This window comes from Canis aureus, chromosome 13 (genome assembly GCF_053574225.1).
Source record: "Canis aureus isolate CA01 chromosome 13, VMU_Caureus_v.1.0, whole genome shotgun sequence".
Taxonomy (NCBI): Eukaryota; Metazoa; Chordata; class Mammalia; order Carnivora; family Canidae; genus Canis; species Canis aureus.
This window is the reverse complement of record NC_135623.1, coordinates 15,683,974-15,711,302: the sequence shown is the minus strand read 5'-3', so window position 1 is coordinate 15,711,302 and position 27,329 is coordinate 15,683,974. Positions and strand designations below refer to the sequence as shown.

Here is a 27,329-nt window from a genome sequence, read left to right as displayed (position 1 = left end):
TTCCAAAGATGTCCTTTGTCAAGATTATTTTGGCTATTTGAGATCCCTTGGGATTCCATATTAATTTAAGGATAGATTTTTCTATTTCTGTGAAGATCAGGGAGTTCTGATACAGGCATCATTGAATCTGTAGATAACTTTGAGTAGTATGGACATTTTTTTTAAAGATTTTATTTATTTATTTTAAGAGAGAGAGCACATGAGCCAGTGTGGGGAGGAGCAGAGGAGGAGGGAAAAGGAGAGGTAGAGAATCTCTAGCAGGTTCCATGCTGAGCACAAGCCCAACTCAAGTCTGGATCTTAGGACCCTGAGATCATGACAAGAGCTGAAACCAGATGACTGAACCACCCAGCCTCCCAGGATAGTATGGACATCTTAACAATAATGTCTTCAATTCATGAATTGTCTTTATACTTATTTATATCTCTACTTTTTTTCAGCAATCTTTTGTCATTTTCAGGATGCCTAAGTGGCTCAGTAGTTGAGCATCTGCCCTTCTGCTCAGGGCGTGATCCCGGAGTACAGGGATCAAGTTCCACATCGGGCTCCCTGCAGGAAGCAGGCTTCTCCCTCTCCCTCTACCTGTGTCTCTGCCTCTCTCTCTCTCTCTCTCTCTCTCATGAATAAATAAATAAAATCTTAAAAAAAAAACTTTTGTTATTTTCAGTGTACAAGACTCTCACCTCTTTGGTTAATTCCTAAGTATTTTATTATTCTTGATACTACTATAAATGGAATCATTTCCTTAATTTCATTTTTGACTTGTTCATTATTAGTGTATAGAAATACAACTGATTTTATGCTGGTGTCTACATGCCCCAGTTGGCTGAGCATCTGACTCTTGCTTTCAGATGGGGTCATGATTTCAGGGTCATGAGATCAAGCCCCAAGTCTGGCTGTGCTCAGCAGGGAGTTTGCTTGAGATTGTAACCCACTGCCCCACTCATGTTCTCTCTTTCTCTTTCAAATAAATCTTAAAAAAAAAAATACAACTGATTTGTGTGGGTTTACTTTATATCCTGCAAGCTTGCTGTTATTTATTAGTTTTTATAGTTTTATGTGTGGAATCTAGTATTTTTTACATATAGGATCACGTCATCTGTAAACAGATAATTTTACTTCTTCATTTATGATTTGAATGCCAATTTGTTTTCCTTGCCTAATTGCTCTGGCTAATCTTCAAATACTAAGCTTGAATATTAGTAGTAAAAATGTACATGCTTGTCTTATTCCTATCATAGAGGAAAAGCTTTTTAGTCTTTTGTAGCTGTATATGATGTTAGATGTGAATTTTTTATATGTGGCCTTTTATGTTGAAGTAATTTTCTTCTAAGTTTGTTCGATGTTTTTATCATCTAAAGGTGTTGAATTTTGTTAAATGCTTTCTCTGTATTGGTGATCATGTGAATTTCTTTCCCATTCTGTTAATGTAGTATATTACATTGATTGATTTTTCTATGCTGAACCACCCTTACATTCAAGGAATAAATCCCACTTCATCAGAATCCTTTTAATGTGCTGCTGAATTTGGTTTCCTAGTACTTTGTTGAGGATTTTTTTTTGCGTCAGTATTCATAAGGGATATTGGTCTGTAGTTTTCTTGTAGTGCCTTTGCTTTCTTATCAGGATAATGCTGGCTTCATAGAATCAATTAGGGAGGGTTCCTTCCTTTTCAGTTTTTGGAAAGACTTTGAGAAGTCTTTCCAGAAACAGATGGCACGATCCTATTTGTTTTTTAAATGTTTGGTAAAATTCACCAATGAGGCCATTTTATTTGGAACTTTTTTCTTTCCTCCTCTCCTCTCCTCTCCTCTCCTCTCCTCTCCTCTCCTCTCCTCTCCTCTCCTCTCCTCTCCCCTCCCCTCCCCTCCCCTCCCCTCCCCTCCCCTCCCCTCCCCTCCCCTCCCCTCCCCTCCCCCATCCTCCCCTCCCCTCCCCTCCCCTCCCCCATCCTCCCCTCCCCTCCCCCATCCTCCCCTCCCCTCCCCTCCCCTTCCCTCCCTAGAATAAAGGGTAAATTTATTTTTATTTTATTTTTTTTAAAAGATTTTATTTATTCATGAGAGACACACAGATAGAGGCAGAGACATAGGCAGAGGGAGAAGCAGCCTGATGTGGACCAGGCCCCCAGGATCACGCCATGAGCGGACACTCAACTGCCGAGCCATGCAGGTGTCCCTATTTGGAGCTTTTCTTTGTTGAGATGTTTTTGATTACTGTTTCAGTCTCTTTACTAGTTATGGATGTATTTGGATTTTCTGTTTCTCCCTGATTCAGACACAGCAAGTTTTGTATTTTTAGGAATTTATCCATTTCATCTAGGTTGGTCACATTTTTTTCCAAAAAAAATTTAATTGAAGGAGAAGGAGAGCATGCACACATTCGCGAGTTATTGCAAGGGCGGGCGAGGGGAGGGGCAAAAGGAGAGGGAGAGAGTCTTAAGGAGACTCTACACTGAGCCCAACACAGTCTTGATCTCACAACCTTGAGATCTTGACCCAAGCGGAAATCAAGAGTCAATCACTTAACCAACTGTGCCACCTAGGTGCCTTATTACAATTTTCTTTTAAGTAATCTGTACACTTAATGGGGTGCTCAAACTCAGATCCAAGAGTTGCATGCTCTACCAACTGAGCCAGCCAGATGCCCCAGTCACAAATTTTTTAAGCCAGAAGAGAATTATTTTAAAAATGGAGAGTAGGATATTGAGTCTTAAATCAGTGCTTCCTTTGATAGAACAAATCAGTGCTTCCTTTGACAGAACAACACAGGGATTGAAGTCACAACTCTAAGATCAAGACCTGAGCTGAGATCAAGAGTCAGACACCTAACTGACTGAGCCTCCTAGACATCCTAGTGTTACTTTAAATAGCAAGTGCATTTCAAATAATTTCTGTCTACAATTGGATAATAAGTTAAATATGATATATACATTTATTATAATTATATATATATAATTTGACCATTAAGAATAATCATGATGGGATCCCTGGGTGGCTCAGTGGTTTAACGCCTTCAGGCCTGGGGCGTGATCCTGGAATTCCGGGGTCGAGTCCCATGTCGGGCTCCCTGCACGGAGCCTGCTTTTCCGTGTCTCTGCCTCTCTCTCTCTCTCTCTCTCTCTCTCTCTCTCTCTCTGTGTGTGTCTCTCATGAATAAATAAATAAAATCTTAAAAAAAATAATCATGATAAGGCAGTATAGAAAATGCCTATGATGACACAGGGATAAAATAAAATGCAAACTCATAGTTATGCTTTGTTTATAATTATAAAAGTTATTCTTGGGTATAAAAACATGTATTTATAAAGCAAACATAAAATTATAAATAATTTTAATTGGTGGAATTCTGGATAATTCTTTTTGTTTTTAATTCTTAACAATGGTTCCTAGTATTGGTTCAATTAAAAATAATTCAAGATCTATGAAATAGTCTTCCCAGAAAAAACATATTCTTTTTTAAATTATTTGAGAGAGACAGAGTGAGAGCACAAGCAGGAGTGTAGGATCAGAGAGAGAGAGAGAAACAGACTTCCCACTGAGCTGGGAGCCAGACATGGGGCTTGATCTCAGGACCTTGGGATCATGACCTGAGCCAAAGGCAGATACTTAACTGTCTGAACCACCCAGGCGCCCCTGGAAAGAGCATATCCAAACCGATCAGTTTCTATGTCTAGCAGTCAATTTATAAGAAAGTTAAGAGAAACACTTTAAACATCACCACAAGAAGGCAACCAGTGAAATCCATATTGTGGGAAAGTACAGGACAAATGATTCAGTTCTTTCAATAAAATATGTTTGAAGGAGAAACTATATAATAGAAGAGACTTGAGACATTCACTAATTATAGTATTAAGGACCTCTTTGATTTCTACTTCAAGCATAACATTAAAAAGCTAAATAAAATTTAAAAATATACAATAATGCAGCATTAAATGCATAAATTAGAAAAGAAAGATCTAAAGTCAATCATCTAAGCTTCCACCTTAGGAAACTAGAATGATTGCTGTTGATAACGGCAGAGACTAGGCATGTGTTGGGGCAGGGGGACATGGAATGCCCTGTAATGTTTGCTTCGCTTTGTTGTGAACCCAATACTACTCTAAAAAAAAAAAAAAAAAATGGGGCAGCCTGGGTGGCTCAGCGGTTTAGCACCGCCTTCAGCCCAGGGCATAATCTTTGGAGACCGGGAATGGAGTCCCACCTCGGGCTCCCTGCATGGAGCCTGCTTCTCCCTCTGCCTGTGTCTTTGTCCCTCTCTCTCTGTGTCTCTCATGAATAAATAAATAAAAATATTTAAAAAATTTTTTTAAAAATGGAGTCTATTAAAAGGTATGTCTATTAAAGATATAACATTGTTCAGATACTTGATATTAAGAAATTAAGTTTAAGAATCTTAATTTTAAGATATACTACTGTTAAAATAGTCCTTGTGTTTCAGAGTTATGTACTGAAATATTTAGAGATGAAATGATATCTGAGATTTATTTCAAAATGATTAAATGAAGAACTAGGTGAGGATTTGCTTTAATAATTGTTTCACCTGGGCACTGGGCACTTAAGGTTTTTTTATGCTGTTATGTCTACTTTTATATGATTGAAATTTTCTATTAAAAAAGTTTTAAAAATGCAGAATGACCAAAATATGGCTTAAAGTAGGGGGGACGTGTTTTAATTTTTGCCTTTAACAAATTAGCACTTTTAAAAATATATCTTATTTATGTATTCATGAGAGAGGCAGAGACACAGGCAGAGGGAGAAACAGGCTCCATGCAGGGAGCCCAATGTGGGACTCAATCTCCGGTCTCCAGGATCACGCCCTGGGCAGAAGGCAGGTGCTCAACCACTGAGCCACCCAGGCGTCCCAAATTAGCACTTTTTAACCTACACATAAAACTTAAAACACAATATATGTTATTTATAAAATAACAACAGGACATATAAGAATTAATTTATAGCATATTACAGGAATTGAGTTTGGTAGCTTCAAACAAATTTAAGGTTTTATGTTGAATTTATTTTCTTATAATTCTGGTGTTGTATTTGTCTGTGTAACCTGGATTGGAAATAAAATTGCAAGGTTAAATTAGAGACCTTTTATAGCCCTTCCTGTGGTATACTCTTAAAATGACTAATAATTATTTTTGTTTTCAGTTAATAACAGTAGTTGGAACAGGTGCTTGGATAGAGGCAGAGTTGGCATCAAAACTGCTTTAGCTCTTACTACATTGGTTTTGGTATTTGCTAATAAGCAAGGGTAAAGTACTTTTCTGACTTTAAGAATTTTTACAAGCTGGGATGTCTAGGTGGCTCAGTGGTTGAGCATCTACCTCTGGCCCAAGACGTGATCCTGGAGTCCAGGGATCGAGTCCCACGTCAGGCTCCCTGCAGGGAGCCTGCTTCTCCCTCTGCCTGTGTCTCTCTCATGAATAAATAAATAAAATCTTTAAAAAAAAAAAAACAAAAAGAATTTTTATAAGCTGTTACTGTCACTTTGTGAATAGCTGGATATTGGTCAGTCACAAGCACTTTCATGCTTTTTGTTCTTGCAAGGCAGTTATTTTTGTCATAATTACAGTGCTTTTTGAAGACCTGGGATGTCACTTTTTCCACTTTCTGAATTGGAACGAAATAAGTGAACATTTGGTGATTTGAATTTTCAAGAATTTTGAAAATTTGAATTTTCAAGGATTAATAAGTATTATTTACACTCTTTTTTTTTAAGATTTTTATTTTTTTTAATTTTTATTTATTTATGATAGTCACAGAGAGAGAGAGAGAGAGAGAGAGAGAGAGAGAGGCAGAGACACAGGCAGAGGGAGAAGCAGGCTCCATGCACCGGGAGCCCGACGTGGGATTCGATCCCGGGTCTCCAGGATCGCGCCCTGGGCCAAAGGCAGGCGCCAAACCGCTGCGCCACCCAGGGATCCCAGTATTATTTACACTCTAAAGGGGAATAAATAGGCACAAATGGTACTTGAGTATAAAACTTGTTTATAAATTTGGCAGTAAGATTTGTTATGTGGAAAGCCATGAGTAGGAAGTTTGGAAAGGGAAATAAAGGCACCATCATTTCACTCGGTCTCTATTTACTACATTTTGTATGTATTATCCATTTAATCCTCATAAAAGCCTTACAAGGAGAATATTAACATTTTATTTTTACATATAAGGAGAAACTGAGGCTGGCAGAGTTTAAAATATTCCCATAAAGGGGATCCTGGGGTGGCTCAGCGGTTTAGCACCTGCCCTTGGCCCAGGGCGTGATCCTGGGGTCCCGGGATCGAGTCCTGTGTCGGGCTCCCAGCGTGGAGCCTGCTTCTCCCTCTGCCTGTGTCTCTGCCCCTCTCTCTCTCTTTCTGTCTATCATGAATAAATAAATAAAATCTTTAAAAAATATATTTCCATAAAGTTATTTGGTCAGGGAATGATAAAGTTGAGATTGAAGTCCAGAAATGGCACATTAAAGAAAAATTACAAATACACTAGATGGTCAGAGAAAAATACCATATGATCTCTCTTATATGTGGAATCTAAAAGTAAAAAGAAAAAAAAAGAGAAAAAAAAATAAAAAATAAAAGTAAAAAGACTAATACCCTAAGCTCATAGAATGGATAAGTGGTTGCCAGAGGCAGGGAGGAAATGAGGGGTAGGGGTAGGGGTAGGGTAAAATGGCAAAATGGGTGAAGGGAGTCAAAAGGTATTGACTTTCAGTTATAAAATAAGTCATGGGGACGTAATGCAGAGCATAGCAATTATAGTTAATATTATTATATAGCATATTTGGAATTTACCAAGACAGTAAATCTTAAAAGTTGTCATAACAGGAAAAATTCTGTAACTATGTATGATAACATATGTTGACTAGACTTTATTGTCATCATTCTGCAATATATACAAATACTAAGTCATTATGTTGTACACCTGAAACTAATATAATGTGTGTCAGTTATACCTCAATTAAAAAAAAAACATTAAACTCTAGAAAAAATAAACCTTAATATATGTAAACAATGAAATAAAGGAACTGACCTCAGTAAAAACAACAACAACAAAAAAAAACCCAAACAAACAAACAAAAAAACCACATAAGTGGAACATTTTAACTGGTCCTTAGCTGGAACATTGAATAGCTTATGCACTATAAATTATCATAATTTGTCTCTTTACAAAGAGACAACTTTTACTATTTGCTTCTCCACTCACATATTCATGTGTGCAGTAATTTTAGTAATCAAGAACAATAAACATTGGTTAAGCACCTATTTTATTTCAGGCACTGTGGTATCAGTATTAAAATACTTCAATCCTTCATGAAGTTTACATCCTAGTGTGGGAAAATGAAGACTAAGGTAAATGTAGTAATAGATTGCAGTAGATTGTGTTAGTTGTGATAATAAAAGTATATGGTGTGATATTTTGGTAGTATAATAAGTTTGTATGTGCAGATAATGTAATTCTCTATTTCTAGAACTGTCTTTTTGACTCTGACCCTCAGCTCAGAACTGGGGAAGGTTCTTAGATGATATTTGGAATGTGAAGTGGGATGCTGTTTGTTTGTCACAGTGACTGGGATTGCTACTGCTGTATAGTAATTTGGGACCCGGGCTTCTAAACGTCCTGTGTTAAGCAGAACAGTGCTGTGCAGGGAAGAATTGGCTGCCCCAAATGCCAAGAATGCCAGGTTGTTCAGAAACACTGACTAGCCTGATTCATGGCAAGCAACTTCATCTGGTAGTTTTAAATCCAGAATTATTATTGTTCTCATGTGGTTCAAATCTCCTAGATTCTACATATCTATTCCATGGTACTAATTCTAATGATCTCAGGAGCTTATTACATGATAGTCTTTGTCTTTTTGAGAATGAAAATCAGCATTTCTGGGTCATTCTTCTGTTTTATGTTGTGGTACGACACCTGTCAGCAGTAGGTACTGTTCTGTGGTGGTTTTGTGATTTATGTTACATTTGATCCCATGTAGTTCTCTGGCATGGGTGATCCCACAGAAATGCATCCATTTGCTTGACTCCCATTTTCTTACCATTGTAGGTAGTTTCTTGGCAGGTCATCCACTTTTCTAACTAACTTCTGTACCTTTCTCTAATTTCCTTGGAGACATAAAAGATCCCCCTCCACACTATTGTTAGGCCCATCGCTTATTGGAAAGGATGGTAGTCTTAGGTGCTGTTGTTTAACTGCATAATGCTGCCCCCTAGCTTGCTTTTTAAAAAGGGTATCTTTGTTTTTTGTTTTTTGTTTTGTTTGTTTGTTTTTTATACTTTCTTGAGGATTTTTTACCCAAAGCAAGTCCTTTACTTTGGAAAGTTGCTAGTTGTATTAATTTTATAGGACTGCCATAATAAAGGACTACTGGGGGATACCTGGGTGGCTGAGTCACTTGGCCTCTGATTCTTGAATTTGGCTCAGGTCATGATCTCAGGGTGGTGAGATTGAGCCCCAAGTAAGGCTCCAGGCTCAGTGCAGAGTCTACTTGTCCCTCTCTCTCTGCTCCTTCCCCCCACTCACACTCACTCGCTCTCAAATAAATAAATAAAAATTTAAAAATAAAGTACCACCAACTGATGGCTTAAACAATAGAAATTTATTGTGCCACAATTCCAGAGGTTAGAAGTCTGAGATTGAGATGGTGATAGGGTTGGTTCCTTCTGATGGTCTTGAGAGAAGGATCTATTCCGTGTCTTTTTCCTTGGCTTATAGTTCATATCTTTATGTTTACATCGTAATCTCTGCATACTGTGTCCATATTTGCCCTTTTATAAAGTTACCAGTCATATTGGATTAGGAGCCTACCTTAATGACCTCATTTAATTTGATTACCTCTGTAAAGACTCTGTTTCCAAATGAGTCACATTCTGTAGTAGTACTGAGAGACTTCAATATGTGTATTCAAGGGAGAGACGATTCAACCTGTAATGCCCAACTAATGTCCCTTTTAATTCTATTTTCCATTTAGAATACAGAAAGGGGTCTACTCAAAATAAAATATCCCAGTCCAACACCTAAAAAATGTATATAAAATAAAAAGAGAGAGGGGGGAAAAAGCCCTGTTTCCATCCAATTCTTATCCTCTGACTTGACTATTTTACTGTACCCTCACCACCATTGGATAATACCAGTTTTTAAAAAAATTTTTGTACAATGAAAAAGAGTATCTCATTCCTTTAATTTTTATTTGTCATAAGTGTTACTTAGTATATCTTTATTTACTAGCCATTTTATTTATTTTTCTTTTCCTTTTTTTTTTTTAAAGATTTTATTTATTCATGAGAGACAGAGAGAAAGGCAGAGACACAGGCAGAGAGAGGAGAAGCAGGCTCCATGCAGGGAGCCCGATGTGGGACTTGATCCCAGGTCTCCAGGATCATGTCCTGAGCCAAAGGCAGATGCTCAACCACTGAGCCACCCAGGCATCCCTTTATTTTTCTGTAAATTTACCTATGTGAGTTTGAGTTATCTTCTCTAGAGGTATTTGTATTTTTCTTATTAGTTCATTGAAGCTTTTTATATGTTATGGATCTTAGTCCTTTGTTCATTATATATAACATAAATATTTTATCTAGTCTATTTTAGTCTTTTTGATGTATTCTAAATGGAATTGTTTTGTAATTTCCCTTTCAGATTGTTCATTTTTAGTGTATAGAAATGCAACTGATATTTGTATGTGGACTTTGTATACTGCACCTTCACTGAATTCATTTATAAGTTTTAATAGTTTATGTGAAATATGTAGGGTTTTCTGTATATAAGTTCTTATCATCTGCAGACAGATATTTTTATCTGTCAGATATTTTACTTCTTTCTAGTTTGGATGCCTTTTATTTCTTTTTCTTGTCTAAGTACTTTGGCTAGAAATTCCAATACCAATGTTGAGAAGAGGAGGTGAAAGCAGGCATCCTTTTAGAACTTAGAGAAAAAGCTTTCAGTTTTTTACCATTGAGTATGTTTGCTGTGGGTTTTTTGTATATGGCTTTTATTATGTTGTGATAGTTTCCTTCTGTTTCTAGTCTCTTGGCTTTTTATTATGAAAGGGTGTTGCATTTTGTCAAAGGTTTTTTTTAATTGAAATGATTTTATGGGTTTTTTTCTTTCATTTTGTTAATGTGTATTACACTGATTTAGTTTTGTACATTGAAAAATCCCAGACCCATTCTTTTTTTCTACACTGTAGCCATGCAGGTCTGATTATATCTTTCCCTTTGATTAAAATATTTAAGTGATTTCCCACTGCTCTCTTTAGAAAACCAAAATTATTTATAAAACCTATAGAACCTTTGCTTGGTTTGCCATCTTTTTTTAACTGAATGTAATTAACATACAGTGTTATATTTCATATGTATAATATAATGATTCAAGAGTTCTATATATTACTCTTAATGACTGTTCCCTATGCTCTACTTTTCATCCCCATGACTTATGACTTCTATAACTAGAAGTTTGTACCTCTTAATTCCCTTTATCTATTTCATCCATACCCTCCCCTCACCCCGCTAACCTCCCCCCCGGCAACCACCAGTTCTCAGTATTTGAGTCCATATTTTTTGTTTGTTTCTTTGTTCATTTGTTTTGTTTCTTAGATTCTACACATGAATGAAATCATATGCTATTTGTCTTATCTGGCCTCATCTTATTCCTCGCCTCCCTTAACCTAAGGGTCTCTAGCTACATTAACTATTTTTATTTTTTATTTACTTATTTTTAAGATTTTATTTATTTATTCATGAGAATATACAGAGAGGAGAGAGAGAAGCAGAGACACAGGCAGAGGGAGAAGCAGGCTCCATGCAGGGAGCCTGATGTGGGACTCGATCTGGGTCTCCTGGATCACACCCTGGGCTGCAGGCAGCGCTAAACCGCTGAGCCACTGGGGCTACCCTACAGTAACTGTTTTTAGTTCCTTAATGGAGCCATGCTTTCTTCCCCTGATGAGACCTGTGCATTTGCAATTACCTCGGCTTATTATTGTCTCTCTCTCCTTGTTACCATTTTATGCATAGAAAACTTTTACCTCAGAGTTTCTTTCTCATTTCCTAAATAAAACCTTCCTTGACCCTGCCAGTTGTGGTAAAGCCTAGAATACATCTTATTTTACCATGTACTTCTTTTGAAGCAAATAATTTTATATTCACTTGTGTGATTATTTAATTTTAGATTACAATCTCTATAGACTATAACTTTCATTAAGGCAAAGGTCATACCTGTTTTTGTTCACTGCTGCATCTAGTATGGTAGCCTGACCCAGCACATAGTTGGGGCTCAAATAACTGTAGTGTAAATGAGTAAATGATGCCTTCTTGGCTTTACATCTTGATTAGAAAGATTATTAAAAATTTCAAGGTTATCATAATTAGGTTTACTGTTTAGAAAGTTTGTCATTTATCGTTTGTGTGAAAGATGAATTAGAAAGGCATCTGAAGATTAGGAGGACAGATCATTATGTTATCTTCTTGGCCTCGGATAATAGAAGTCTGAATAAAGGCAGCAGCATTAATGATGGAGAGGGAGAGATGGTATTTTGGGAGTACCATTTAAGGGGTAGAACGAGGGCAGCCCCGGTGGCTCAGCGGTTTCACGCCTGCCTTCAGCCCAGGGCATGATCCGGGAGACCCAGGATCGAGTCCCACATCGGGCTCCCTGCATGGGCCTGCTTTTCCCTCTGCCTGTGTCTCTGCCTCTCTCTCTCTCTCTCTCTCTCTCTCTCTCTTTCTGTGTCTCTCATGAATGAATGAATAAATAAATAAATCTTAAAAAAAATAAGGGGAGAATGAATAGGACTTAGCAACTGACTGACTAGATGTAGTCATGGTGAGGGAGAAGGAAAAGTCAAGTCTCAAAATGAAATGCCATCTATGAATTAGAATGAGACAGTATTACGTAGTGGTTAAGAACAGAGCCTTTGGAGACTTATTAGGTAACGTAATAGCTGTACAGCTGAATGATTTTACTTGACTTTTTTTATTTAACTCTGTTAATTGTGAATGATTGCCTTCACAGGTTAAATGAGATGATATACGTAAAAAGCTTGTATTCATACAATTTGCTGTGAACTTGAACAAGTAGTCATTTAACCATCCAAAGTCAGTTTCTTCTGATAGCAAAAAGGATAATATATTTCTTGTTCCCCCTGCATTGCAGTTACTTTGAGAAATATAAAGCTTCTGAAAACTAAATTGATAATCATGGTAGGAGAGGAGATGATCTCTCTCGGTCTTTAATATGACCTCATTTCTTGATTCATCTTTGTAAGATAGATACTTCCTTTTTTTAAAGATTTTATTTTTATTTATTCACGAGAGACACACACAGAGGGGCAGAGACATAAGCAGAGGGAAAAGCTCTCCCTGCGGAGAGCCAGATGCAGGACTTGATCCCAGGATCCCAGGATCACTCCCTGAGCTGAAGGCAGACACAACCACTGAACCACCCAGGTGCCCCAGATAGGTACATCCTGGCCACAAAGACTGGATTAGTAGAATTTATCCTACTGCAACAGCCTTCTGTCTGTATGGAGCTCTCTGTGATAAGTGACTAATGACTTCTCAAGAAAATAAATCTTAGCAGGGAGCTAAGGAGATTCTTATTGCCTGATGTGGAAGGGAGAAGAAAGTAGTATTATCAGGAACCAACTCTGGAAAGTGGAAATAAGGTGCTAGAAATTGGCCTTGGTGAAATTGGTGAATTTTTGGTTGCCTGCTCTGATTTCCTATAGCTGGGCCTGTGCTTATTCTTGTGATTGAGTTGTATACTTTGATTTTTCCTGGCTTTCATAGCAAACCAGTGAAAATGAGTATTATGATTATTATTCCACACATAAGATGAGTAAAAACCAGAAGCTCAAACCTGGAATTCTCAATGCTTACTTATTATTTTACCCTGCTCTATTGCCTTTCCAAACAGATGTAACTATCTTTAAACGCCCATGTTACATGGTATTGTGTATAGGAATATCACCTAAGGGCAGCTCATTTTTCCCCCTGCTGTGTATTTGTTATGTAATCTTGGATAAGATTTTTATTTTCAACCAACACTTTTACTTCTTGCTGACAGATGTGTCATCTCACTCTTGCTTTTGAATTGGGTCTTGTGCCCAGCTTTCTCAATTGCATTTTCCTTTGAAATTTTCAGTGTTGTAGTAATATGATATCCTGTCAGTCAATGTTGGTCAGTATTGTTTATTCCCTTTGTTCTGTGATCCTAAATAAATTTAGTATGTTCTTTTTCTTTCCTATAGGTTTTCTGTGCTTCCTGCTGTAGCCTGAAATGTAAACTGTTATACATGGATAGAAAGGAGGCTAGAGTATGTGTAATCTGCCATTCAGTGCTAATGAATGGTAAGTATTAAAACAGTTTGAATTCACAGTTATGAAGACAAAACAAGAGAATTCCTATGAAAAGGCTACTGTTTTTTCCTGCCTTTCTCCATATGTTGCTCACCTTCTCAAAAGGCACACCTTTAACTGAAAATATTGAGCTAAATTTCCATGTTTTGAAGATGTTGTAGCATTTCAAGATTCCTGTGCCTAATTTAATGAATGAATGCTAATGTCAGGTAAGTTTTGCAGGAAGAAAGGAGGTTCTCATGGAAATCTGGTGCTGTGTGGCTTTACTGTTCTGTGAAATGACTGAAGTGGGATGATGGGTAGGCTATTGACTACTCAGATGATGAAATACTAAAATTGGGCCAAAGTTTTCTTTTCAAGGGAAGCTATCTCTTTCTAGGGAATACCTTGATAACTTAAAATGTATTCTTATTAACACCTTGTTTTATTTATCTTGCTAAAAATAAATATTTTAGCATCTAAGATCAAATAGAGAAGTGCATTTATCTATCAGTTATCTCCTTAATACTACTTAGATTTGTCATAAGGATATTAATTTTGAATTTAGTTATGTGGTAGAAGAATATGACCAGAAGAAAGTAAATACAGCTTGTCCAGTGTTCATCTTTTGTGGGACTGGAAATGAATCTAAGGACATTTTAGTTAAAACTTAAAAAAAACAACAATAGAATTTTTGTAAAGAGATACAATAAAATTGATCAGGCTGTAGTATTTTCTCTTTGAGTACCTCTTTGCACAGTTGCCAGAAGAATTGCTAATAAAATGTTCAACTTGGGCACCACTGCTGCCTGTGCCAGGGAGTGTGCATCCTGGAGGCTGGAACCTATCTGCTTCAGACCCCTCCTGCTCTGTCTGTCTGCGTTGCTCATAGTGATGTTTTCCTGTTGCTGGCTTATTAACCTACTGCATGTCAGTTAATCTGATCTGTTCTGATCTCCTGTGATCCACCCAATTTCCTCCCATTTCTGAATTCTTACAGTTTTGATCAAATGTTAATTCATTCTCTCCACTCTTAAGGGTCAATTTTTAGATTGTAGTTATTTCATTCATTTACTCAATTGATGATTTTTAATTCTGCTTTCATTTTCAGACATATATCCACAGAAAAGAGCATGATACTTAATTACAGTACCTACTACCTCTTTTATTTGATGAGGTCTTTCAAGTTGATAGCTTCTTCCTTTTTTTTTTTTTTTTAACTTGGCATAGCTAAAGATGAAGGAAATGGCAGAGGATTAATATAGAATACTTATTTTTATTAAGCCAAGGATGCCCTTACCAGGGGATCCTAAAGTATCTACTTTTTCTGGTTTTTCCAGTGTCTTTCCTCTTGCATGGCTTAGCGAAGTCTTTTTCTGAATATTTAATTTGATGCTTTTCAGTGTTTCCTATCCCTATTTCCTTTCACCTTTTTTCTTCCTACCGTTTTTCTGCCAGTGCTTTCAAAGGAACACAGCTATTGTTTTTAGCCTTGTCCTGGAGTTTAGAGGCAATAAATGTTCATAATCTTATGGATCATTCTTTGATGTTGAATGAGAGTTTTTAAGAGATGCTTTAAAAATTGAGTGGATTCCATTCCTGGGCATATAGTATTACCTGAACCTGAAGATAAAATTTGATATCTTTCATTTCTGTAGTATCTTTCATCCTGTTTACTTTAAAAACAATGGTTGATATGTCAATATTTAGTTAGTAAAATTATATAGAATATACAGATTCTTAACACATTTGTGATCATTCATATTGGTTGATGGCAGTTATATGACATTGGCACATTTTCACGTTCAAATGGGTCCTATGCTTTTGAGGCACACCAGAGGTGTGAAATGGTTTTTGTTGCTGGATACTTTTACATGAAGTAATGATTACACACAAGCAGAATTCACAAAAATGTTGAGATGTGTTCTCTTGAGCTTTAGCCTTCAGAATTTTTCAAGTGAGATTTTACCTCCACTAAGAAGAGCCTAGAAGTCTATAAATGAAACAAAGAATATCATACAATGGAGTTATGCTATTTTAATCACCAATTTTGATTTTCATTAGAACTTTATAAAATGCATAGAATATTAAACCTGCCCCCCACCATGTCTAAATGCTATCGCAGTTGCAAATTCTAGTTTGATGTTTCACTCCCTCTTAAGGGAACATATGGTCTCTTTTAAAGAAGCCAGGCGCCTAGTCATTAACCTCAGACTGATATATCAGTCTGTATCAGAAGTATCACCTACTTCTTATTTGTTGCTTCCAAATAGTTTACTTAACTAAATGGTCTCCTTTATTGAGTAAAATCACCTATCTCCTTAATACTTTCACTAGCTGGAAGAGAGACATACTATGAGTGTTAGTGAGGAGGAACTACATTATTTATCCAATATTGTGGAGGTCTTGATGTCCATATTTTGCAATCCATTCACATTGATTGTCTGTATTTGCTTTAGCTCAAGCCTGGGAGAACATGATGAGTGCCTCAAGCCAGAGCCCTAACCCTAACAATCCTGCTGAATACTGTTCTACTATCCCTCCCTTGCAGCAAGCTCAGGCCTCAGGAGCCCTGAGCTCTCCACCTCCCACTGTGATGGTACCTGTGGGAGTTTTAAAGCACCCTGGAGCAGAAGGTAGGGGATCATGTGCTCTTCTCTCTCTTTTTCCTCACCAAGTTCCTCTGAAAATGTGCTGATGTGATTTTACAGCACAAGTCTTTAAAACACTGTAGATAAGTCCCTTTGGGTGGTTATTAAAGTGGAAGGAACAAGGTGAGAAATGTGTCAAGACTATTTCTGGGCAAATAAAGAATAATACTGTGTTGCCTGATATTTTGGAGGCACCTCTAAAAATATGCTAATAACCTCTCCAGCTTAAGAATGGAGTGATTACACTGCTTATACTTGAAAAAAGATACAGAATTTGAGGTTGGTCTGTAAAATCCTAGCTTCATGCCTACTTTAATGTTCTTTGTAGGAGTTTATGAAAATGGAGAGTTCTTTCTTTGGACCAGCCCATTCTAATATTGCTTTTTGAAAACACATTGCCATTTTCTCTTTTCATTTTTAATCTATCCATATAAAAATATGAAAATATGCTAGGTACTTAGACCTTTATAAAATCTGGAACTTTAATTCCAATTATATAGGTAGGAAATCATAAGTTCAACTTATTTTAGTCTATTATATCTTTAGGGTTATGATATTGTCTGTTGAAAGGCACTTTGTAAATTCAGGAGATTATCAGTAGTAAAAATAACAATTATGTATTTCCTTAAAAAGATCTTGTGAAGAAGTTTCCCTTGATAATTAAGATCAATCTTCTTTGATTAATTTTATGTCTTTTTGTCTAGTAATATTTCCTTCCCCTTGCTAACTAGCCCTCCTCCCTGTTTGAAGATCAAAGACTTCTACTGACATTGTCATATTCTTCCCCATTTTCTCCTCTCTTCAGATCATCCCTTAGTCATACCTTGTATTTTTATGAGTTCAGACTTTCTTTCTTAAAATCTTTATTCTCTTCATTTGTTGTTTTTGTTGTTCTTTGCTAGTCGTTCTTTGTTTTGGTTGTTTGGAATTGATTTTCAGAACTGGATTTAAAGAGATCATTTCATCAGACCTAGTGTTCCAGCTTTTCCCCTATTGCGAACTACTTTTGCACTGCCAGGTTACTCTTTTTTCATCTTCAGTTACACTTCAGCCAAAAATCTGGTCAGTTTGCTTCCCAACTCTCTTATATATCTGTGCCAACTCTTCCTTTATTAGTAAATAATTCTTGAACATTCTTCAGGGCATCTTTTGCCCTTTAAAAATACCAAATCACTTTTCCAGATATTTAATTCCTGGGGAAACTTCATACTTTTAGGAGATGTGGCTATCTATTGCTAGATATTTTTCCCCTGCTATTAATTTATTTCTTAGGCACTTAAAAAACCTTTTTTAGTTTCTCTGTCAATAATAGGGAACAGAGTATGTGACATTATCATAAGTGTACTTAATATTTTAAAGCAAAGTGTTTTAAATCTTTAAGTTACAGAAATAAAGAATATATTTAAACTCATATTTTATTTATAACTACTTTTAAACACAGTTACAATTCTTATATTTATAAGATGCTAAGAAGTGATTTCTTAGTACTTCTGGAATTGGTGACCTTCTCTTCTTTGATGTTAAGAAATCCTACCAATATCACATTGATACCTGTTTTATTTTTCTGGCTCCTCAAGTGGCTCAGCCCAGAGAGCAGAGGCGAGTTTGGTTTGCTGATGGGATCCTGCCTAATGGAGAAGTTGCTGATGCAGCCAAATTAACGGTGAATGGAACTTCCTCTGCAGGAACCCTGGCTGTGTCACATGACCCAGTTAAGCCAATAACTACCAGTCCTCTACCAGCAGAGGTAAGAAAATAAAACAGCAGCTAAAAATGAGTACTTAGTTTACTCAGCATTGTGCTGCTTCTGCCTTGCCGCTTTCTAAGTTGAGTGACCTTTCTATGGAACCCTGTGGGTTTCAGATACAGTTTAGTGCATATGTCTGTGTGTCTAGGGGTAAAGTAAAGGTGGCAAAATCAGGTTTTTTTAAAATAAAGGTTTATTTATTTATTCATGAGACACAGAGAGAGAGAGAAAGGCAGAGACACAGGCAGAGGGAGAAGAAGCAGGCTCCCTGCAGGGAGCCCGATGTGGGACTCGATCCCAGGACCCTGGGATCACACTCTGAGCCAAAGGCGGGCGCTCAACCACTGAGCCACCCAGGTGTCCTGGCAAAATCAGTTCTTGTTTGCTCTATATTTAGAGTTTTTTTTTTTTTTTCCAAGAGAAAGACTCTTATAAAGGTTGTTCTCAGTGGGCTCAGGCTACTGCTGTAGTTAGATAGAGGTCATGCAGAGGAAATCCTGCCGCCTTTGTACGTTGGTTTTCAAACTATGTTCCCCAGCTTCTTTGGTGATGTCTTGGGAGTGCCATGGTGAGGAAGGGCCAGGCCATATACAGGTGGCTGAGGAGTCCCTCTCTTCCTTTCTCTTCAACTGAGCATCTCTACTTTCTTCTGTTCTTTTTGGTTTCTATGTAAGATTTTTAAAGACTTTATTTTTAAGTGACCTCTACATCCAACGTGGGGCTCAAACTTAAAACCCCAAGATCAAGAGTTGTGCAATCTACCAACTGAGCCAGACAGGTGACCCTGATAGGTTTTTAAAATATAAATTTTGTTTGACTGCAAGAGGAAGTTCTGGTAAGTGAATATTACAGGGAAACGGTTCAGCTCAGTTTGCAAAACTAAACCAAGATATTTTATTTCTTTTACATTGTTCAACACTCTATTTTATTTTATTTTTTTAAGATTTTATTTATTTATTCATGAGAGACACACAGAGGCAGAGACACAGGCAGAGGGAGAAGCAGGCTCCATGCAGGGAGCCCGATGTGGGACTCGATCCCGGGGCTCCAGGATCATACTCTGGGCCGAAGGCAGGTGCCAAACTGCTGAGCCACCAAGGCATCCCTCAACACTCTATTTTTAAACACTTATCTGGTAAAATGTAGGAAAACAAATTTAGGGCCAGGCTAGAATATATTTTTCTCATCTTAATGATTCAGTAAAATGCATGGCACTAAGTAGGTGCTCAGTGAATGAAATAAATTCCTTTTCACAGATGATACATAAGAGGAAACCAGATGACCACTTTCTGTGAAACTAAAAGATAGATTTATGCATCAATAAATAATAAGGTAGAATAGATTATTTCCTCTGTTAGGTTTCAAATCAGTAATAATGGTTTGTCAATAAAATTTTCCAGTGATGAGAACACTGCAAAATTTTTAGCAAAAACCTGCTAAAAACTGATAGAGTCCTAAATAATAGCATAGACAAAAATATAGTAGGACATGGACATATTTTTTAAAAAATAGTTTTAATCTTTATTCAAGTATAAAATCTAGATAGCATTGTGCTTGAGGCACATTAATCTTTAAGAAGCAACTTGATGAACTTATGGACACACCCATGCAACCACCATCCAAGTGAAAATACTCTAGAGGGTTCCCTTGTGTCCTTTTCAATACTTGCCTGTGTTTTCCCCAAGGTAATCATTATTTTGATTTGTATTACCATGGATTACTTTTGACTGTTCTTAAATTTCATCTAAATGCAAACATAGTATATAGTAGTTTGTGTCTTCCTTCTTATGAAGATTTGATTATGAGATTTATCCATGATGTGTGCATCAAAAGTTGGTATTTTTTTTATTGCTGGGTAATGTTCCACAATATACCACAATTTTTCTGTTTTCCTGTTAACGGACATTTGGATGGTTTCCAGTTTATGGCTATTATGAATAAAGCTGCTATAAACACTTTTATTTTTTATTTGTCTTTTTAGGAGGATTTTATTTATTTATTTGAGAGAGAGAGAGAGAGCGAGTATAAGCAGGGAGAGAGAGAAAAAAAAAAAAAAAGCAGGGAGAGAGGCAAAGGGAGAGATCCAGGGCACTGGGGATCATGACCTAAGCTGAAGGTGGACACTTAACGAACAGCCATCAGGTGCCCCTATAAATATTTTAAAACATGTTAAAAACAGTTTTTAAATGCTTTTATTTTAACATTTTTTAAAGCTTCTTCTTTTCTTTTTTCTTTTTTTTCTTAATTGTTAGAGAGTATACTGAAGAGAGCATTATTTTAATAATCTTTGAGTGTATTCTATTAAGTTGTTAATTAAATGGATTTAACCCCAAATGTGTCTTGCAGCATTATACTTTATTGGAGTAGTTAATGTGAACTTCATATTAATGCAAAGAAAAATGAACTTGAAGTTTTATTTCACTGCATAACAAAAGAAAACAATGACTTGTTTTAATCTCTGTATTTTTTAAAGATTGATTTGAGAGCAAGAGCAAGCATGAACTTGCCCACAAGCAGGGGGAGGTCACAGGGAGAGGGAAAGAAATTCTCCAGTATAATCCCTGCTGATGTGGAGCCCAATGTGGGGCCTGGACCCAGGACCCTGAGATCACAATCTTAGCTGAAATCAAGAGTCAGATGTTTATCAGACTGAGCCACCCAGATGCTCGTTTATTCTGTATTTTATCAGTTAATTTTTTTCTCTTTTTTTATTGTGGTAAAATACACATAACATAAAATCCTTCATTTTAGTCATTTTTAAGTGTACAAACCAGTGGTATTAAGTCCATTCACATTGCTGTACAACCATCACCACTATTCTCAAAGTTTGTTTTATTTTTTACAGTTTTTATTTTATTTTTTTAAGAGACAAGTGGATGGAGGGGCAGAGGAGAGAGAGAATCTTCAGCAGGCTCCAGTGGAGTGGAGCCAGGCAAGGAGCTCGATCTCACAACCCTGAAATCATGACCTGAGTCGAATCAGGGACATTTAACCAACTGACCCATACAGGCGTCCCTTTTTATTTTTAAAAAGCAATGTAAATGAGACTTTTTTTTTTAGAGCTTTTAATTTTATTTGAGAGAGGGAGAGAGAGCAATGAGTGGGGGGGAGGGGCAGAAGGAGAGGGAGAAGTAGATTCCCCACTGAGCAGGGAGCCTGACCTGATGTGAGACTTGATCTCAGGACCCTGAGATCCTGACCTGAGCTGAAGGCAGATGCTTAACCGACTGAGCCACCCAGACATCTATGTAAATGAGACTTCAAGTGGACCCAAATGCATTAAAGGTTCAGAAATTGAGATAATACTGAAACTTAGTTTCTGTTCCACTGCAGTTTTTAAAAATGTTTTCAAATAAATAAATAAATAAATAAATAAATAAATAAATAAATAAATAAAAATATTTTCTTTTATGGCCAAAGAAACCTAGATAGAGAAAGCTTTAACCTAGGCTACAAGGCCTCTTCTCCCATTCTTATGATTTGGTGATGCCAAAAAGAGAAACTATACAATTGGAAATATTTTCATAGTATAAATCCAGGTGTTTGGGAAACCACAAGTTAATGAGAAATTTGTGCTATTTTTCAAAAAGTATGAATTCCAAATTTTCACTTAAATTCCGATTTATATTTTCAAAATATTTTGGTAAAATCTTGAGCTCTCTGCAATTCTCACTTTGCTGATTTGCTTTTCGTAGACGGATGTTTCTCTGTTCTCTGGGAGTATAACTCAGGTTGGAAGTCCTGTTGGCAGTGCAATGAACCTAATTCCTGAAGATGGCCTTCCTCCCATTCTCATCTCCACCGGTGTAAAAGGAGGTATGTGGACTTACATATTTCAGCAGGAATAATAATGGCAGGATGCTGGATGCTGTCTTCTAATTAAGGGAAAGAGAGAGAATTCGAGTGATAAACCACCTTTTTCTTCTCCAGCATTGTGAGAAAACAACTACTCAGTGCCGTGAAAATAATTGTTGCTGTTACTTATATAATTTTAGAGTAGATATTTATGTTTTTATATTATATGGTCATTTTATTTGTTGGAAGGATATATTATTTTTAATTATGGTATATAAATGTTCATTGGCACTTTTTTCTTTAATTTCAAAGCACATAATACTCTGATTTGGCCCACCTGATTGAACGGTCAGAACATTTATCTAACTTTTTGTTTTTCAGTATAATGTACATTCGGAAATATACATGTAATAAGTGGAGAGCACTGACCTTAAATAGCCATTTTATTAAAAATATATTTTTAGTGAGTTCCAGTAAGAAATAAAATAACTATCCAGTCAAAAGAATGCTTATCTTTATGTGAAAGTTTGTGTTGATAGATGCAGATTAGCATCTAGTTAGTACATTTTTGGGAGATGGGTTTACCAATAAGCTTTCCATAGTTTTGCCTAGTCTTTTACCTGGTCTCCATGCCTTCAGTCTTTCCTTTGTCTTATCTTCCATGTTGTTGCCAATTATCTTTTAAACATAGATGTTATCATAGATTCCTCTGGCTTAGAAACGTTCAGTGGATTCCCAGTGCCTTCAGTATAAATTAATTATTTTACCATGCAATGTTCCTTATAGCTTTATCCCAACTTATCTTTCTAACTTTATTTCCAGCCAATACCCCAGTACTTTACATGCATACTACAGAGTATTTACTGTCTTCTGAATATTCACTTTCCACACTTTCATGTTTTTTCTTATGCTGTGGAATAATGGGGAGAGAATGGACTACAAAACTGGACAAACCTGAGTTTTAATCCTAGGACCCTTATTTCCTAGCTGTGATTTATCGGTGGATGGATCATTTATCCTACCTGAATCTTTTTCCTAATGTTAGGTAATACACCTATTTAAAAAATCATTGTGAATTTTAAATCAGATTTCATACCTGAAAGTGTATAGCAAGAACAGGGTCTGGTGCAAAGTAGAAATGTAATTAATACTTTCCTTATCTTCTTTCCTCTGCCTAGAATACCTTTGTATACTGTAGACTCCTTAAAGAACTTCTCAACCCTTCAGAACCCAGATTAATGAAAAGCTCTTCTCTGAATCTTTACCAGTGCTGTCTCCATAGAATTGTTTTATATCATCTCCATTTGAATAGAAATTCTTTTTTTTCTTTTTTCTTTTTGTTTTTGTTATTTTATTTATTTATTTTTTTATAGTAAATTTATTTTTTATTGGTGTTCAATTTGCCAACATACAGAATAACACCCAGTGCTCATCCCATCAAGTGCCCCCCTCAGTGCCCGTCACCCATTCACCCCCACCCCCTGCCCTCCTCCCCTTCCACCACCCCTAGTTTATTTTCTTTTTTTTCATTTAAGATTTTATTTATTTAAATGTTTAAAAAAATTTTTATTTAAATTCAATTTCCCAGTATATAGTATAACACCCAGTGCTCATCTCATCATGTGTCCTCCTTTGCCCATCACCCAGTTACGCCATCCCCCACCCACTTCCCCTTCTGCAATCCTTTGTTTGCTTCCTAGAGTTAGGAGTCTCTCATGGTTTGTCTCCATCTCTAATTTTTCCCCGCTTAGTCCCCTCCTCCCACTTCCCTTATGGTCCCTTTCACTATTTCTTATATTCCATAATTGAGTGAGACCATATGATAATTGTCTCTCTGATTGACTTATTTCACTCAGTATAATACCCTCCAGTTCCATCCACATCAGTGTAAATGATAGGTATCTGTCCTTTCTGATGGCTGAGTAATATTCCACTGTATCTATAGACCACATCTTCTTTATCCATTCATCTGTGGAAGGACATCATGGCTTCTTCCACAGTTTGACTATTGTAGACATTGCTGCTACAAACAGTGGGGTGCAGGTGTCCTATTGTTTCACTACATCTGTATCTTTGGGGTAAATACTCAGTAGTGCAATTGCTGGGTCATAGGGTAGCTCTATTTTTAGAGCTCTTATTTTTACCCTATTCCTTCTTTTTTTTTTCTTAACCCTATTCCTTCTTGAGGAACCTCCACACTGTTTTCCAGAGTGGCTGAACCAGTTTGCATTCCCACCAACAGTGCAAGAGGTTCCACCTTTCTCCACATCCTCTCCAACATTTGTTGTTTCCTGTCGTTTTAATTTTCACCATTCTCACCAATGTAAACTGGTATCTCATTGTGGTTTTGATTTGTATTTCCCTGATGGCAAGTGATGTGGAGCATTTTCTCATGTGCTTGTTGGGCTTGTGTAGGTCTTCTTTGGAGAAATGTCTGTTCATGTCTTCTGCCCATTTCTTGCCTGGATAGTTTGTTTTTTGAGTATTGAGTTTGGTAAGTTCTTTATAGATCTTGGATACTAGCACTTTATCTGATATGTCATTTGCAAATATCTTGTTCCATTCTGTATGTTGTCTTCTAGCTTTATTAACTGTTTCCTTTGCTGTGCAGAAGATTTTTATCTCAATGAAGTCCCATTTAGTTCATTATTGCTTTTGTTTCCCTTGCCTTTGGAGATATGTCTTGCAAGAAGTTACTGTGGCCACGGTCAAAAAGGTTGTTGCCTGTGTTCTCCTCTAGGATTTTGATGGATTCTTATCTCACATTTAGATCTTTCAACCACTTTGAGTGTATGTTTGTTGTTTATTTATTTTAGAGAGAGAGAGTGCATGTGCAGCATAAGTAGGAGGAGGAACAAAGTGGGAGGGACAGGGAAGAGGGAGAGCCTCAAGCGGACTCCCTGTTAAACCTGGCGTCTGGCATGGGGTTCCATCTCACAACCATGAGATCATGGCCTGAGCTGAAATCAGCAGTTGGAGGCTTAACTGACTGAGCCATCCAGGTGCCCCTGAAGACAGATTCTAATAATAGATCTTTACTATATAAACACTTCCCTGATTGCAATTTAGATATTTTATAGGTCTGATTCTTTTACTTAGAACATGGATTCCTTCAATCCTAATTCATACTCATGTCTTCTCCTATGGTGCTGGACCTATAGCAGGCTCTCAGCAAGGTTGGCTGAAAGTATCAAACTATAAAATCCAGCCATGTCCCAAATAGTTCAACAGTGAACTTTCATGTAGGTGAAGCGTTTTTTTGACTAGGACCCCTTAAAAATATTCTTTTATTAGTTAAATTACTACTTAGGTTCAAATTTTGGTTATTTTAATGAGTCTTAGATTTAACTTATAAGAAGTTTAATTGGCCTGTTCTATTGTTTAAGATAAATAAGATTCCATTTTCATTAAATCCAATTATCCAAACCCCTCCTACTAAGAAACAACAGCTAGTTATTTATATTTACTTAAACCACATTACTATCTCCTTGCCAGAGTTTTGCATTCCAGTGGAATAACTCATACAAATGTTTTCTTCTTTTTAAAAGTCACTTCATATTTCTCTGTTCAATAAATATTTTCATTGGTAGCGTAGACATTTCTCCTTACATCCAAAAAATAGTTTTTTGGTTTCTCTTATTATTCATGATTTTGATGTAAAGGTGAGAAGACTACCATCACTCAAAATGGCATTACTGAATATTGTATACTGTGGTTTCAGGAATTAATTAGGAAAAGTTCTGTGCAGGATCTCAAGTATTAACTTGTCCATGTTCAGAATCTATTGTGTGATTTACTAGTGATTTTGGTGATTGATACACATGCTGAGCTTTGACTGAGAGAAAGTGTTTCATGAAACCAGTTACTTATGATAGTTTTAGTTTATTTTCTGGGTACATTTACCAGAGGGTAAGTAGTGTATTATCATTTTCTTGTATATCATAGATTATTTTAAATGTTGGTCTTAGAACTTGTAATATGTGAAATTCTTGTTATAATAGTTGGAGAATTTTTGTTAAATAAAAGAGCTGTCTTTATTTTGCTTTTTCAAGTTTTTATTTAAATTCTAGTTAGTTAAAATATATGGTAAAATTGGTTCCAGGTATAGAATTTAGTGATTCTTTACATATATATAACACCCAGTGCTCATCATAAGTGCCCTCCTTAATACCCATCACCCATTTAGCCCATTCCCCCCAATTAATCCTCAGTTTGTTCTCTATTGTTGAGTCTCTGATGGTTTGCTTCCCTCTCTTTTTTTCTTTCCCCTATGTTCGTTTTGTTTGTTAAATTCCAGATATGAATGCAATTGTATGATATTTGTCTTTCTCTGACTTATTTCACTTAGCATTTCTAGCTCCATCCATGTCCTTGCAAATAACAATATTTCATTCTTTATCTTCATTCTTTTTGATGCCTGGATAATATTTCATTGTATATATATGCCACATCATCTTTATCATTCATTAGTCAGTGGACATTTGGGCTCTTTCCATAGTTTGGCTATTGTTGATAATGCTGCTATAAACAGCGGGTGCATGTGCTAAAGGGGTTTCTTTAGATTATGGCATAAGTCAGTTTGTGGAAAAGTCTACATATAGGATAACCATGTTCTTAACTGGACTGGAATACTTTTGAGAGTGAAAGGGAAACTATTAGCATTACACTGGGAAAGCAGGTATAAAACGTAGGTTCACCCTATCTATAAATCAGTGCTTAACTCTTTCTTGTGAAAAATCAGCTCATTTCTCCATCAGATTTCTTTCTTGATATGTCCCTTTATCTAATCTTTTACATTGTTTTCTTCCCTTGCAGACTATGCTGTGGAAGAGAAGCCATCACAGATTTCAGTAATGCAGCAATTAGAGGATGGTGGTCCTGACCCACTTGTATTTGTTTTAAATGCAAATTTGTTGTCAATGGTTAAAATTGTAAATTGTAAGTTAGAAATTCGTTTTTTAAAATTAAAATGAGATACTTTACTGACTCATAGATAATAAGTAAAGCTTTTAAATTCATTATACACAGTATTTTTATATGGATGGAGCCACATCTTACTGAAAACTGGGTACCAAAGATATTGGTTTGTATAAAATAACATCTCCCAGAGGACAACTGTGGGACTAACTGAAACTCTTGAAATGAGATAGGTGAATTCCTCAAAGAGGAAAGCCAAACAGAATTTCCTGAGATGGATGTGCTAAGTCACAACTCACCACCAGAGTAGTTGGAAATGGATAAATTATCCAAGAGGGTCAAATAATTTACAGGCTAGATTTAAATCTCAGAAACCTTAATCATGTGCAAATATTCATTTGAGAGAAGTGTTAGTTAGCTAACACTTACATTAAAATTCAGTACATTAAACTTAAGATTCAGAAGAAACTTCCTAATTCTTGGGGCTAACTTCTAAATCTTGGGGGCATCAGAATGAGTAAGAGAACAGTAAATTAGAATCTTAATTCCAGGATCGTCTTGGAAAATAGAGAATTCATTTATCCTGGATGAATGTCAATAGGCAGAGTTTTGGAGAGAGGAGTAAAGCACTGAGGAACTGTCCTCTAATTCCCACTGTGTACTTGTTTTAAGTTGATCTCGGAGACCAGAAACACCTACATGCTACTTCCTTTGAAAATCTGTATTAAAGAGTGCAGGTTTCTGGCTTCCTTATTAATTGTACTCTTGTATATTTGGCCAGTTATTAATGCTTTCCCCCTTTCCCTCTAGGATCAGGTGTTAAAATAATTTGTGAAATTTTAATTTACCATATCTAGTCTAAAAGTTATACTTAGAAAATAGC

General features: G+C 36.4%; 1 protein-coding gene across 2 annotated transcripts in view; it reads left to right on the top strand.

The window, feature by feature from the left end:
• The window catches only part of ZFYVE9 (zinc finger FYVE-type containing 9), a 184,360-nt gene that overhangs the window by 94,130 nt on the left and 62,901 nt on the right, over nucleotides 1-27,329 (top strand). The window contains exons 5-9 of one of the 2 annotated variants that reach the window (XM_077844918.1): nucleotides 13,249-13,348; nucleotides 15,796-15,972; nucleotides 17,565-17,734; nucleotides 21,430-21,550; nucleotides 26,345-26,467. In XM_077844918.1, coding sequence (XP_077701044.1) covers nucleotides 13,249-13,348; nucleotides 15,796-15,972; nucleotides 17,565-17,734; nucleotides 21,430-21,550; nucleotides 26,345-26,467 — 691 coding nt within the window. The remainder of the gene's footprint in view (nucleotides 1-13,248; nucleotides 13,349-15,795; nucleotides 15,973-17,564; nucleotides 17,735-21,429; nucleotides 21,551-26,344; nucleotides 26,468-27,329) is intronic. The other variant, XM_077844919.1, reaches the window with a different exon arrangement.